Here is a 13989-nt window from a genome sequence, read left to right on the forward strand (position 1 = left end):
CTCCACTCCAATCACACTTGGCCAATAAAGAATTCTATTCTATTCTAATCTATTCTATTCTGTTCTTCTCTACTCCACTCCAATCACACTTGGCCAATAAAGAATTCTATTCTATTCTAATCTATTCTATTCTGTTCTTCTTTACTCCACTCCAATCACACTTGGCCAATAAAGAATTCTATTCTATTCTATTCTATTCTGTTCTTCTCTACTCCACTCCAATCACACTTGGCCAATAAAGAATTCTATTCTATTCTATTCTATTCTGTTCTTCTCTACTCCACTCCAATCACACTTGGCCAATAAAGAATTCTATTCTATTCTAATCTATTCTTCTCTACTCCACTCCAATCACACTTGGCCAATAAAGAATTCTATTCTATTCTATTCTATTCTGTTCTTCTCTACTCCACTCCAATCACACTTGGCCAATAAAGAATTCTATTCTATTCTATTCTATTCTTCTCTACTCCACTCCAATCACACTTGGCCAATAAAGAATTCTATTCTATTCTATTCTATTCTATTCTGTTCTTCTCTACTCCACTCCAATCACACTTGGCCAATAAAGAATTCTATTCTATTCTAATCTATTCTATTCTGTTCTTCTTTACTCCACTCCAATCACACTTGGCCAATAAAGAATTCTATTCTATTCTATTCTATTCTAGAAAGAGTGCAGAGAGGAGCAACCAGGATGATTAGGGGACTGTAGACATCCGATGAACAGTTGCAGGAACTGGGCCTGGCTGGTCTAGTGAAGAGAAGGACCAGGGGAGACAGGATAGCAGTCTTCCAATATTTGAAGGGCTGCCACAAAGAAGAGGGGGGGGGGGAATCAACCTATTCTCCAAAGCATCAGAAGGCAGGATAAGAAGCAATGGGTGGAAATTAATCAAGGAAAGAAGCAACCTAGAACTCTCTTCCTCCCTCCTTCTCTTTCCTTGCCTTCTCCATTCCTTCCCTGGTTCCCTTCTTCTCTTCTCATCCCCTTCCATCCCATCTCATCCCCTTCCTTCTTATTTATTTATTTATTTATTTGTTTGTTTGTTTGTTTATTTATTTGTCTTGTATGCCGCCCACTCCCGGAGGACTCCGGGCGGCTCACAAAAGACAAGGGAAAGGGAGGAACGAAACAAAGACAACATATTAAAAACAAAACCAACATTCACAATTTCCGTGGAGGTAGATGCTTCTCAGCTCCCCCCAGCCTGCTGGAACAGCCAGGACTTGGTGGCTTTGCGGAAGGCCGGGAGGGTAGTAAGGGTCCGGATCTCAACAGGGAGCTCGTTCCAGAGGGCCGGAGCTGCAACAGAGAAGTCTCTCCCCCGGGGAGTCACCAGCCAACATTGGCGGGCAGATGGAATCTTCTCTTCTCTCCTCCTCCTCTCTCCCCTTCTCCTCCTCCTCTCCTCTCTTCTCCTCTCCTCTCTTCCATCCCATTCCTTCTTCTCCTCTCTCCTCTTCTCCTCCCCTCCCCTCCCCTCTTCCATTCCATCCCATTCCTTCTCCTCTCTTCCCTCCCCTTCTCTCTTCAGCTGTACAAGCCTAGTTCCCTTAACTTAATCTTATTTTTAAATTTATTTTCCCTGTAATCTGGTATCTCCAGCCATTTTACCCCGGGCTACAGATTCCCCTCCTCCCTCCCGCCATGCCAGCCTGCCTTGCAACCGGATGTTCTCTTCCCCTTATCGCCTAAGGAGAAGACCAAGCATATATGCCAGGGCTTTCCAAACACTTGAACCTGACAGGCTTCCGTTGGATGTTTCGACAGATGTTTCCGCTGGCAGGCCAGCCTGTCGGTTTGCATTTCCTGCCTTCCCTGCCTGCAGCTTTTGCTTTTGATTTCACAGGGGAAATTGGGAGAATTGGCAAGTCACCCCTTCTGTTTTTCCACCACTGTTCAAACCTTGCGGGATGGTTTCCCTTAGCATCGTAAATTTTGGGCTCAATTGTGGTCGTAACTCCAGGGCAACCAAGGCTCTGTTCGGACATCGTAGTGCAGTGTTTCTCAACCTTGGCAACTTGAAGATGTCTGGACTTCAACTCCCAGAATTCCCCAGCCAGCATTTGCTGGCTGGGGAATTCTGGGAGTTGAAGTCCGGACATCTTCAAGTTGCCAAGGTTGAGAAACACTGTCGTAGTGGATCCAAATGCAGCTTGGACAATGGAGTTTTTTTGTAAATCCTGTTCTGACCGAGGCTTCCCGAGAGCATGAAGCCAACTCCTTGTCCCAGCAAAAAACCCTTTTATTCATTGACGGTGAATTCTGCTCATTCACCTCCAGCGAAGTCTTTCTAGGGAGGGTTTACAGTCACAGACCTTCTCTGGCTTGGAGAGCTGCCAGGCCGATCTCTGCAAAACTTGGCCAGGAGCCTTGGAGAGTCACGAACCAATGGAGCGAACTAATTCGAATGAATAGAATAGAATGAATAGAATAAAGAGAATAGAATAGAATTAGAATAATAGAATAGAAAATAGAACGGAACAGAATAGAATATAGAGAATAGAATAAAATAGAATAGACTAGAATTAGAATTTACAGAATAGAAAATAAAATAAAACAGAAAAGAATAAATAGAAAATATAGAATATAGAAAATAGAATAGGAATATAGAACATAGAACAGAATTAGACTAGAATAGAATATAGAATATAGAACTGGAAGGGACCTTGGAGGTCTTCTAGTCCAGCCCCCTGCTCAAGCAGGAGACCCTATACCAGCAGGAGGGGGGAAAGGAGGAGGGGGAAATGACTCCCTCTGTTCTGCATTAACATCAAGCCTCAACTTTTTTTTAACTTTCCCATAATAATACAAACTGGCCCCATCTATACCCCAAAGGGCCCAAAGTCCCTTTTTTCCCCCACCACCCATTGATCGGCCACTAAACTAACCCTTGTAAATCAGGGACCCTCTGGAGCTTAGGGGGAGGAGGGCAGACTCCACCCTATGGTAGCTTACTCAGCAAACACGGGCTTACTGCCCCCCCGCTGCCCCCCCCCCCCGCTGCTGTTGTCTCCCTCTCTCTCCCCCCCCCCCCCCGTCTCCCCTCCGCGCGGGCCATCCGCAGCGGATGCTGCGCCAGGGAGCCCTCCGATTGGCCCTGCCGGCCGTGACGTGGCGGCGGCACCACCGACTTCTCTGCATCAGCATCACAATCCGGCCACGCCCTGCGTGGACCGCCTGCCCATCTTTCCCCTCCGCGGGTGGAGGGGGAGGAAGGCAGTCAGCTGAGCCTGCCAGCTTCGGAGCGCAAGGATCCCTTCTTCTTCTCCTCCTCCTTCTTCGCGTTATCCTTTCCAGCAAAGGCGAGGGGAAAGCGGAAAGAAAGAAAGAGAAAGAAAGAAAAAAGAGAGAGAGGGAGGAAAAGGGGTTTCCCCTCTTCCAAGCCCCCCAACCCAAAACAGAGAGGAGCCACCAGAGACGTCATGGCACCCGCTGGCTTGAAAGCCGTGGTGGGAGAAAGTAAGGGATCCCTTCTTCGTTTTCTTCCCTGTCTTTGGATTGTATGGACCAGGGGAAGGGGCTACGCGGGACCCTCTCCCTTTTTCCAAGGTCGAGAAAGGGGGATTGCCCTATATATAAATCGGGGAGTGGGGAGGGGAGGCGAAAGGGGGTCATTTCTGGCAGCGATCTGGGGACTTCAAAGGCCTGGGGTGAGTGGGTGGGTGGGCTATTCGCCCCTTCCCCGCCGCCGTTCCAGCTGATCCAAAGGTTTTTTTTCATGCCTCTTTTTTCCCCCTCCTGTTTTCTTCCTGGCGTCCTTGCTGTTTTATTTTTATTTTTTTTTAAGGGCAAGTCGATTGATTTTGCGCTGGGAAACCTGCCTGGCTTTGACGTGGGGGAGAAGGATGGAAAGAGGCAGCGTAGGAGGGAGGTGGGAGAAAAAACGAATGGGCGAATGTTGCTCGGGAGGGAGGGAGGGAGGCTGGGCTTGTAGCAGCCATTGACGGTGCAAAAAATAAAAAATAAAAGGAGGGGGGGGGGCAGAAGAAGGATTCGAGCCAAGCCAGGCTTTTCCTGCGAAGTTGAATCCTGCTGCTGCTGTTATTTTATTTTATTTTATTTTATTTCCTGCGGGTGGTGGGGAAAAAGGAGGCGAAGGGTGAATATTTTGTTTTTGTTTTTCCCAGCCTTCTCGTCTCCCTTGCTTTTTTTCAAACGGGGGGGGGGGGAGAGATGAGCAAATCTTGGAGAGGAACGATCCATGGCTTTAAGCATTTAGGATGCAAAGAAGGGTTTATCCTTCTGGGAGGAATAATAATAAGGGTGAGAAATTTTTGTAACGGCGCATCCCCAGATTTCTTACGCTTAGAAGACCAGAGGTGTTGCATATTTTGCAAAATGAGTATGGTGGGCGACATTGTTTGGCTGATGCGTTTCGTTTTGGTTTGTTTTTTAAGAAAAGAAAGAGATGCCGGGATTTCTTTCTCTATCTTTCTCTGCCTGTCACATTTTCTGCCCCCTGTTCAACAAGGGGAAAAAATAAAATAAAATCGGGTAAATACATTGCTGTGGAAATCTGGCAGCAACCCTGTAAAACAGTTTGAAGGGTTTAGGAATGAAGAGGTAGCAAAGATGCAACATTTATCTCCTGTCTTTTTCTCCTGTCTATTCCAGCCTTTAATAGAAAGAAAGAGAAAGAAAGAAAGAAAGAAAGAAAGAAAGAAAGAAAGAAAGAAAGATAGCCAGCCAGCCAGCCAGCCAGCCAGCCAGCCAGCCAGCCAGCCAGCCAGATAGATAGATAGATAGATAGATAGATAGATAGATAGATAGATAGATAGATAGATATTAAAGGCTGGAATACACACACATATGTATGTATGTGTGTGTATGTATGTATGTGTGTGTGTGTGTGTGTGTATATATACATACATACATACACATACACATACACACACATACATACATATATACATATACACATATAGAGATTAGAGATGGATGGATGGGATGGAGAGATAGATAGATATGGACAGATAGATAGATAGATAGATAGATAGATAGATAGATACACAGACACGTGTGTGTGTATGTATGTATGTGTGTATATATATATATATAACATTTAGTGTGTGTGTGTATATATATATATATGTTATATTTATGCTGATAAATAAATAAAGGGAGACTAGTATAGATCTATTTCAAGCTATTTAGCTCTCATCAGCTAGCCATACCCAAGTTTGGGAATCGTTATATATATATAACATTCAGACGCAAGTATTTTAATTCTGTTTGTGTGTGTGTGTGTGTGTGTGTAACTAAATTCTTTAAGCAATTCCTTTGAACGATTTGCAGAGTATCTGTGTTCCCCCACCTCCTTCATTTTCCCTCCCCATCCCCCAAAAATTGGCTCTGATTTTTTTTTAAAAAAAAAGAGAGGGGAAAGCTGTTCGCACAAGGTCCATAAATGTGATTCCATGATTCTCTAAGGGTCTCCTGCTTGAACAGGGGGTTGGGCTAGATGACCTCCAAGCTCCCTTCCAGCTGTGTTATTCTATGTTGTTTATTGCTCCTTTTAGTTCTGGGTTCTGTGGTCACTGGCATTTTTAAGAGCAGATTTGGAGGACGGTGCACTAAGGTTCATTTTCCGCCCCTTTTAAAGTCAGAATGCCGAGACTCTTAAAAACAATTTAGCAGGATTGGCTGCAAAATTTGAGTGTTTCGCATTCGGACCGAACTTCCTGTGAGGTGGTGCAGAGGTCTACCAACCTGTGTTCTCTATGCCTGATTTTGAGTGGAATGTTCTGGTTGGGCTTGCTTAAACCCCCTGAGCTGTCTTCAACAATTACAGCTAAGCTATTTTATTTTTAATAAGAGGATTGACCAGGTTGCATCCGGCATAATTGCCCCGTAGGTTGTGGTGTGCCTGCGTGGATGCATCTGCCGAGATTGACCCTCTCTAGGAGATTAGAAGGAGCAAAATCCGGGAGGGAAGATCATTTCCCCTCCCCCTCCCTCTTCCATCCAGAAGCATCAGCCATGTTGTGACTTCAGCTTGATGCTGCAGTTGGAGAAGGTTAGGCTCGAACTAGGGTGCAGTGGTGACCCTTGGCAGAGATTGGCAGTGGGACCTGGTGGATTGGTGATGGGTCAGTGGCTAAGACACTGAGTTTGTCAATCAGAAACATCGGCCGTTTGGCAGTTTGAATCCCTAGTGCCGCGTAACGGAGTAAGCCCCTGTTATTTGTCCCAGCAAGGAGTCACGAACCAACGAAGCGAACTAATGGTCTCCTGCAAACTCCACTCCCCTTTCGCTCCTCTTTTATTTCCCTTGGGAGGGACCATTCATTGTCCACCTGTGGCCTTACTCCCAAGTCAATCCATGTTCTTTAGCTCTTCCCTTCATCTGGCAACTCTGCGCATGCGCACACTGAGAAGAGGCTCCAGCTGTTCTTCTGCCTCACTGATGTCTGACTCTGAAGGCAGCTGATAACTTGCATACAGCCTTGGCCTCCTCTCTGCCTCCGACACAGAGCCCTCATCAGAGCCTTCCCCAGACTCCAGGACTGGCCCATCTTCCTCCCCAACCATCTCATTGTCTGAATCCGCTGGCGGGCCACAACAATTGCAAAGGACATTTCTGAGTCTTTGGGAGATTTTTCAGGACAGGCCAGGAGTGGATAGCATTGAATTTTCTGAGCTGTGACTGGCTGCAATTTGAAAAAAATAAATAAAGCATGGATCTCTTCAGTCTCTTTTAAAGGATATTATATTGTCTCTCTTTACGGAAAGACAACTGTTGTTGTTACTGTTTTTTTTTTTCTCTTTTGCAATTCTTGCATATCCTGTTGCAAAACCCACTCTTGTGCCTTGACTCGGGTTTAGCTACAGATATGACCTTCGTTGGAATTCCTGGTGTCTTCCTGGCGTCCTGGGCCCTAGGTCCCATCCCCCCCAGCAAACATGGATTTTGTAGACCAGCACAAGGCAGTAGGGTGTCTTATTGATTTACAGTGCCCTTATAGCTAAGGTGTGCATCATATTTGTGGACTAACTTGGCGGTTAGTCCACGAATATTGCAACCTGTTCCAGTTGTAACTTTTGGAGAGTGTGACCCCCATCCCGGCTGCTCTCTCTTCCTTCTGTGAACTCCACGCTTGGCAAAGAATCAATTGAAAATTAAATTGTTGAGTTTTTCCACTTTTCTCTGATGTTTGAGTTTGATGCCCAAGGAATGTGTATTGAAAATAGTGGTTTTTTAAAAAAAATAGTTCCTTGAGTGTCTGTTTAATTTTTAAAAAGTTGAATTTGCACACGATGTAATTATAATATATCTATTTAGATAGTTGATATGGTCACCCATCTCACAACTGAGACTCAAGTAGCAAGCAAGCTGGTTTCATAGAACATAAAGTTGGAAGGGACCTTGGAGGTCTTCTAATCCAACCCCCCTGCTCCAACAGAAGAGCCTATACCATTTCAGACAAATGGTTGTCCAATCTCTTCTTGAAAAACCTCCATTGATGGATCACCCAGCAATAGATGCACCCATCAATAGAGAAACACTAATTAGAACATAGAATCATAGGTTTGGAAGGGACCTTGGAGGTCTTCTAGCCCACTGCTCAAGCATTATTGAATTGAGAATGGGACTTGGGCACAGTGTGATTCTCCCATTCTCAGCCATTTTCAATTGCTGGTCCAGGGAGGAAGGAATTCAATGTTCCAACACTCCTAATATCCTAAGTAGCCTTATGATTGTGTTTATGAGTCTCTCCTTAATCTTGGGGGGTGCCTATGATTCTATCATTGTCCTTCCAATGCTCCCACTTGAGGCTTTTGTTCTGTTGTTACGCTTGATGAGTTTGGAATGTTGTAGACATTTCATTGCCCAACTAGGTAGCATCATCAGTGCTGGTGAGTGTGGGGTTTGCTCACTGTTTATACACAACAGCTTGCCCTGCCTGGAATGAGATTGCCTAATCGGGTAATGGAACCTCTGCGAACAACCAAGCCAAGGTCAGAGAGCACAAGGGACTCTACAGTTCAATTCTTGAGCTACAGATGTTCTCTTCCATCGTTCTTATGTCTCGGGAGATATTTGGGCCCGTTCTAGCTGGTTTCTTTTAAGAATAGAATAGGATATAGTAGAGTAGAATAGAATAGAATAGAATAGAATTCTTTATTGGTCAAGTGTGAGTGGAGTAGAGTAGAGTAGAGTAGGGTAGGGTAGGGTAGAGTAGAATTCTTTATTGGCCAAGTGTGATTGGAATGGAGTGGAGTAGAGTAGAGTACAATAGAATAGAATAGAATAGAATAGAATAGAATTCTTTATTGGCCAAGTGTGATTGGAGTGGAGTAGAGTAGAGTAGAGTAGAGTAGAGTAGAGTAGAATTATTTATTGGCCAAGCGTTATTTTGAATGGAGTCAAATAGAATAGAATAGAATAGAATAGAATAGAATAGAATAATATAATTCTTTATTGGCCAAGTGTGATTGGAGTGGAGTAGAATAGAATAGAATAATATAATTCTTTATTGGCCAAGTGTGATTGGAGTGGAGTGGAGTGGAGTAGAGTAGAGTAGAATTCTTTATTGGCCAAGTGTGATTGGAATGGAGTGGAGTGGAGTAGAATAGAATAGAAAATAAGCAATCAAATCATACTAGGAAACAATCAATATAAATTGTAAAGATACAAGCAAGAAAGTTACAGTCCTGCAGTCATAAGTGGGAGGAGATGGGGGATAGGAACGATGAGAAGACTAATAGTAACAGTAATGCAGCCGTAGTGAATAGTTTGACAGTGTTGTGGGAATTAGTTGTTAAGCAGAGTAATGGGCTTTGGGGAAAAAACTGTCCTTGTGTCTAGTTGTCTTGGTGTGCAGGGCCCTATAGCATCGTTTTGAGGATAGGAATTGAAACATTTTATGTCCAGGATGCGAGGGGTCTGTAGATATTTTCACAGCCCTCTTTTTGACTCCTGCAGTGTTACAGGTCCTCCATGGAAGGCAGGTTGGTAGCCATTGTTTTTTTCTGCAGTTCTGATTCTCCTCTGAAGTCCGTGTCTGTCTGAATTGCAAATTTCCCTGTCTTACACAAGTCACATACTCGGTGGGAACTCCTGCTACTGTGGTATTTTCCATGTGGGAAAGTGAGAATGGTTCAGCCTTGCCTTTTCCTCGTCAGTCAGAAGGATGACAAAGCCTGTTTACATGGGCAAAGTATTTCTGAGTTTTCTGGAGACCGTCCCTCTCCTGAATTCCAGAAACACAACCCCTCCACGGATCACCGCAAACTCCCCTTTCTCCTTTCCTGCTTATTCTAAAATTGGCCCTTGTCAAATCGAAAGCCAAAAAAAAAAAAAGGGAGAGGCCAGTTCTGCTGCAATGCAGCTCAGAGAGTTTGATGTTCTGGCCAGATTAGGTTAGTCTTAACACGCTGTTCAAACAGGAGACCCTATAATATTCCAGACAATAGAATAGAACAGAATTCTTTCTTGCCCAAGTGTGATTGGACACTCAAGGAATTTGTCTTCAGTGCATAAGCTCGAAGCTCAAAAATCCTCAAGAATCATAAGATACAACACTTAGTGATAGTCCTTCTTCTTCTTCTTGTGCCATATCCATCATCGGAGGTTGGCGATCATGCTCACAATCCTATTTTCGTCAAGAGCTGCCATAGTGATAGTCATAGGTTACTAATAAGCAATCAAATCATACTAGGAAACAAATAAAACAATATAAATTGGAAAGATATAAACAACATGGCTATAGTCACAAGTGGGGAGGGATAGGTACTAGGAAGGAAGAGAAGAATAATAGAATGCAGACTTGGTAAATAGTTTGACAGTGTTGTGGGAATTAGTTGTTTAGCAGACTGATGGCGTTCGGGGAAAAACTGTCCTTGTGTCTAGTTGTCTTGGTGTGCAGGGCCCTATAGCATCGTTTTGAGGATAGGAATTGAAACATTTTATGTCCAGGATGCGAGGGGTCTGTAGATATTTTCACAGCCCTCTTTTTGACTCCTGCAGTGTTACAGGTCCTCCATGGAAGGCAGGTTGGTAGCCATTGTTTTTTCTGCAGTGGCCATCCTGGAGAAGGGTGGCATACAAATAAACCAAATACAATTTTCTTCTTAAAAGTCTTTGAGATTTGAGAAGTTTATTTATATGCCGCCCTTTTCCCTGGGGGGACTCAGGGCGGCTTACAACTCGAAAAGGGGGGGGAAACAAACATTTAACACGTAGGACAATACGTCATTAAAAAACACAACATTCATACCATTCGGGTGGGTTACAGTCTTTATAGCAATAGCAATAGCAGTAGACTTATATACCGCTTCATAGGGCTTTCAGCCCTCTCTAAGCGGTTTACAGAGAGTCAGCATATCGCCCCCAACAATCCGGGTCCTCATTTTACCCACCTCGGAAGGATGGAAGGCTGAGTCAACCCTGAGCCGGTGAGATTTGAACCGCTGAACTGCTGATCTAGCAGTAGCCTGCAGTGCTGCATTTAACCACTGCGCCACCTCGGCTCTTTAGCCCCAGGCCTGATGGGATAGCCAGATTTTGAGGGCTGTGCGGAAGGTCTGGAGGGTGGTGAGGGTACGAATCTCCACGGGGAGATCGTTCCATAGGGTCGGAGCTGCCACCGAGAAGGCTCTCCTCCGCGTGGTTGCCAGTCGACATTGACCGGCAGATGGGACTCGGAGGAGGCCTAATCTATGGAATCTAATAGGTCGAGTGGAGGTGATTGGCAGTAGGCGGTCTCTCAAGTACCCAGATCCACTACTATGAAGGGCTTTATGGGTGACAAGTAGCACCTTGAAGCATACCCGGAGATCGACAGGTAGCCAGTGCAGCTCGCGGATGATAGATGTTATGTGGGTGAAGCGAGGTGCACCCACAATCACTCGCGCGGCCGCATTCTGGACTTCTTAAAAGTCTTCCCACAATTTCCAAAGCAACCTGTTTAAGATCCATTTGCTTATATTCTAAATATCCTATTGGTGTCCTTGCCCTGTAGTGGAGAATAAATGGCTCTTAAAAGGTATATGAAAAAAGAGATTCTCTAGAATTAGATGATTCAGTAGTACTCTACTCAATGACTGTAAAAGATTGGATTTTTAAAAAAAGCAGGTATGCAGGCAGCTATCTTTCCCCCCTGATTAATGCTCAGCTCATAAGGATAACAGAATTGGAAGGGATCTTGGAGGTCTTCTAGTCTAATACCTTACTCAAGCAGGAGAGCCTGTGGTCAAATAGTTATCCAACCTCTTCTTGAAAACCTCCAGCGATGGAGTACCCACAGGTTCTGGAGGCTAATTGTTCTAAATATCAGGAAATTTCTCTTTAGTTTAAGCTTGGTTCTCTCCTTGATTACTTTCCATCCATTGCTCCTCGTTCTGCTTTCAAAATTTCTTTCTTTTTATTTTGGTGGGGCAACACATGGACCATGAAGAAGCTTTTCCCTTACACATGCCTTAATCTGAAGGGGAGCAACTATTCCTTTTAACCAAGGAACAATAGACTTGCAATCTGGGGGGGGGGGGGGGCAGAGGGGTATGTGTAGTAGGCCTTGCTCTCTGGAATCTACAGCATTCGGTTTTTTCCAAGTTGTGAAGAAACAAACTGAAAGTTCGCGATGTGTGGTCACAGGAAGCACCGGTTGTATTCTTCTTCCTCCTTTTGTTTGAAAAGTGCTGTGGGCGAAGGAACAGTCTTTTAAAAACAGAACGAAACATTTTCCCCATATCAGCTTCTGCTCTTGTATGGAGCAGAAGTTTGGGGTTTATACTCAACCACAGTCCTAGAACAAACCCAGTCCCAGCACTTGAGATGGATTTGGGGAGTAGATCCAAGGACATCTGTTGCAGCTGTTAGAGCTGAATTGGGAATTCATACAATTCATGCACTTATTCATACAACTAACTGGTGCAAAGTCAATGAAATGGAGACTGATAAGACTCCCCAAGTTAAGTCTACAAGTAAGCAAAGTTACAATCACAAATCACCTGGATCACCAAACTAACACATTTGGTAAGAAGCTGTGGCCTGTCTCTTGCATAACAGGCAGAGGTGGGTTCCTACCAATTCGCACCTATTCGGTAGAACCAGTTCGTCAAATCTACCGAACCGGTTAGAAGAGGTTCCACCAGTGGACCCGGAAAGCAGGACACACCTACAGAAGAGGTTCCAAAAAAATTTTAAACCCACCACTGGTCCTTGGATATGGATTAGGATTAGGATTTATTTCATTTATATGCCGCCCTTTTCCCTGAAGGGGACTCAGGGCGGCTCACAATTCGGTCAGGGAAGGGGGTACAGACAGGGGTTAAAAAGACGAACATATGATTATTCTACACTATCATGCTCATATTTATAAAACTCAGTGCCTCTGTGAAAGGTAAGGATGACTACTGTGTTTGTGGTGCAATCAGAACATTCCCTGTGTTGAAGTTTTAACGCAAACCAAAGATGCCTTTTAAAAGTTTACATCCTATTCTTATGCATGCCAGTGCTGTCTGTGAGGTAATTTAAGGTGGTTCTGACAAGTGTCATCGGCATCTTCCTATCCGGTCACATGGGCAGCAAGCCACTCCCACAAAGGAGGCCACACCCACAGAGTAGGTTCGAACAATGTTTGCAACCCACCACTGGTAACAGGAGAACAATTCCTTAAAAGCTGCCCAGAGAATTAAGGATATAGAAGCCCAACATGATAGAGCTACCCTTAGTAAGGTGGGGAACCTGAAATGGCTGAGTAACTATCAACGTACTTTCCAAGTAGGCAGCTATTTGACGTTATAACTGCCGAAACATCTTAGGGAGATATTTATGCGAACGAGATTCGAACAAGCTTGACACAATAATAGTCAGATAGGGGAGATGCCACTCTATACCCTGCGATGAGCATCTCTGCATTTGCGGAGTGGCAGAGTAGAGGACCTGGCTCACATCCTATTTGATTGTTGCTTGTAGAAGGGGGTGAGAGGCAGAGACCTTGGTCCATATACCAAATGAGGGACCCATTGGGATCCCCCTATCAAAACAACTTACCGTATGTGCGACCGGAACTGGGAAATAACATTTAACGCAGCACAGGACTTCAACAAAATGGTTCAGTTGAGAACTGCATACGTGGGACCGATTGGGGTAGATTGTAAGGGTGACCCCAAAATATATATATTTACGTCATTTCCTTCTATTGTATTTATTTATGTGTTCAATTAGATTGTGTCTTATCCCATAACTGGGATGGCGAATCTATGGCCCATGTGCCAGAGGTGGCACATGGATTCCTCTCTTGGCATGGGTGCCATCACTGACTGGTCTTTGTGGGCCAGAAAATGGCCCCAAAATGCCCCCAAAATAGGCTGGTTTGGGGGCCATTTTCAGGTCAGTTTTGGGGTGTTTTGGGGGTGTTTTCCAGGCCATTTTCAGGCTGTTTCTTGGGCCATTTTCAGGACATTTTTCAGGACATTTCAGGACATTTAAAGGGTGTTTTCAGGACACTTTTTAAGCCAGTTTTGGCCCAAAAAACAGCCTGAAAACAGCTTGAAAACGGTCCCCAAACCAGCCTGAAAATGGCCCAACAATGGCAAAAGAAAGGCATGCATGTACCGGCCAGCTGGTGTTGGGGTTTCTGGCACTCTGGCATGGGCACATGCACACACGCGTATAACGCATTCCAGTTTGGGGTACTTGGTGCCCAAAAGGTTTGCTATCCCTGTCCTATAACTATTGTATTTTACCCTACTCTTATTTTAAATTGTTTGCATAGGATTTTGTTGGCGACATACGTTTGAATCTTGTGCTTTGACGTGGCCTGTAGGTTAATCAATAAAGCTTGTCATAATAACTAAAAGAGAAATTAAACTTTTAACAGTGCAACGATACCGACATTCTCACCCGGAAACTGAATTTAAACAATGTCCAGTGTTACGATCAGAGCTACACAGACAGCAACAAAGGGTTGTGAATTGTGATGAAGTCATTGTGGTCCAGGTAGCGGGATTTGCAGCCCAGCTAATTCAAGAAGCTA

At 44.5% G+C, this 13989-nt stretch overlaps 1 protein-coding gene across 2 annotated transcripts in view; it reads left to right on the forward strand.

Annotated features, from left to right (window-relative positions):
- Positions 1-3219: 3219 nt before the first annotated feature.
- STXBP1 (syntaxin binding protein 1) overlaps positions 3220-13989 on the forward strand; it is a 34921-nt gene continuing 24151 nt past the window's right edge. For both annotated transcript variants that reach the window (XM_032232556.1, XM_032232554.1), the window contains exon 1: positions 3220-3466. In XM_032232556.1, the coding sequence (XP_032088447.1) occupies positions 3430-3466 (37 nt within the window). In that variant the 5' untranslated portion in view covers positions 3220-3429. The remainder of the gene's footprint in view (positions 3467-13989) is intronic.

Source organism: Thamnophis elegans, chromosome 16, assembly GCF_009769535.1.
Source record: "Thamnophis elegans isolate rThaEle1 chromosome 16, rThaEle1.pri, whole genome shotgun sequence".
Lineage (NCBI taxonomy): Eukaryota > Metazoa > Chordata > Lepidosauria > Squamata > Colubridae > Thamnophis > Thamnophis elegans.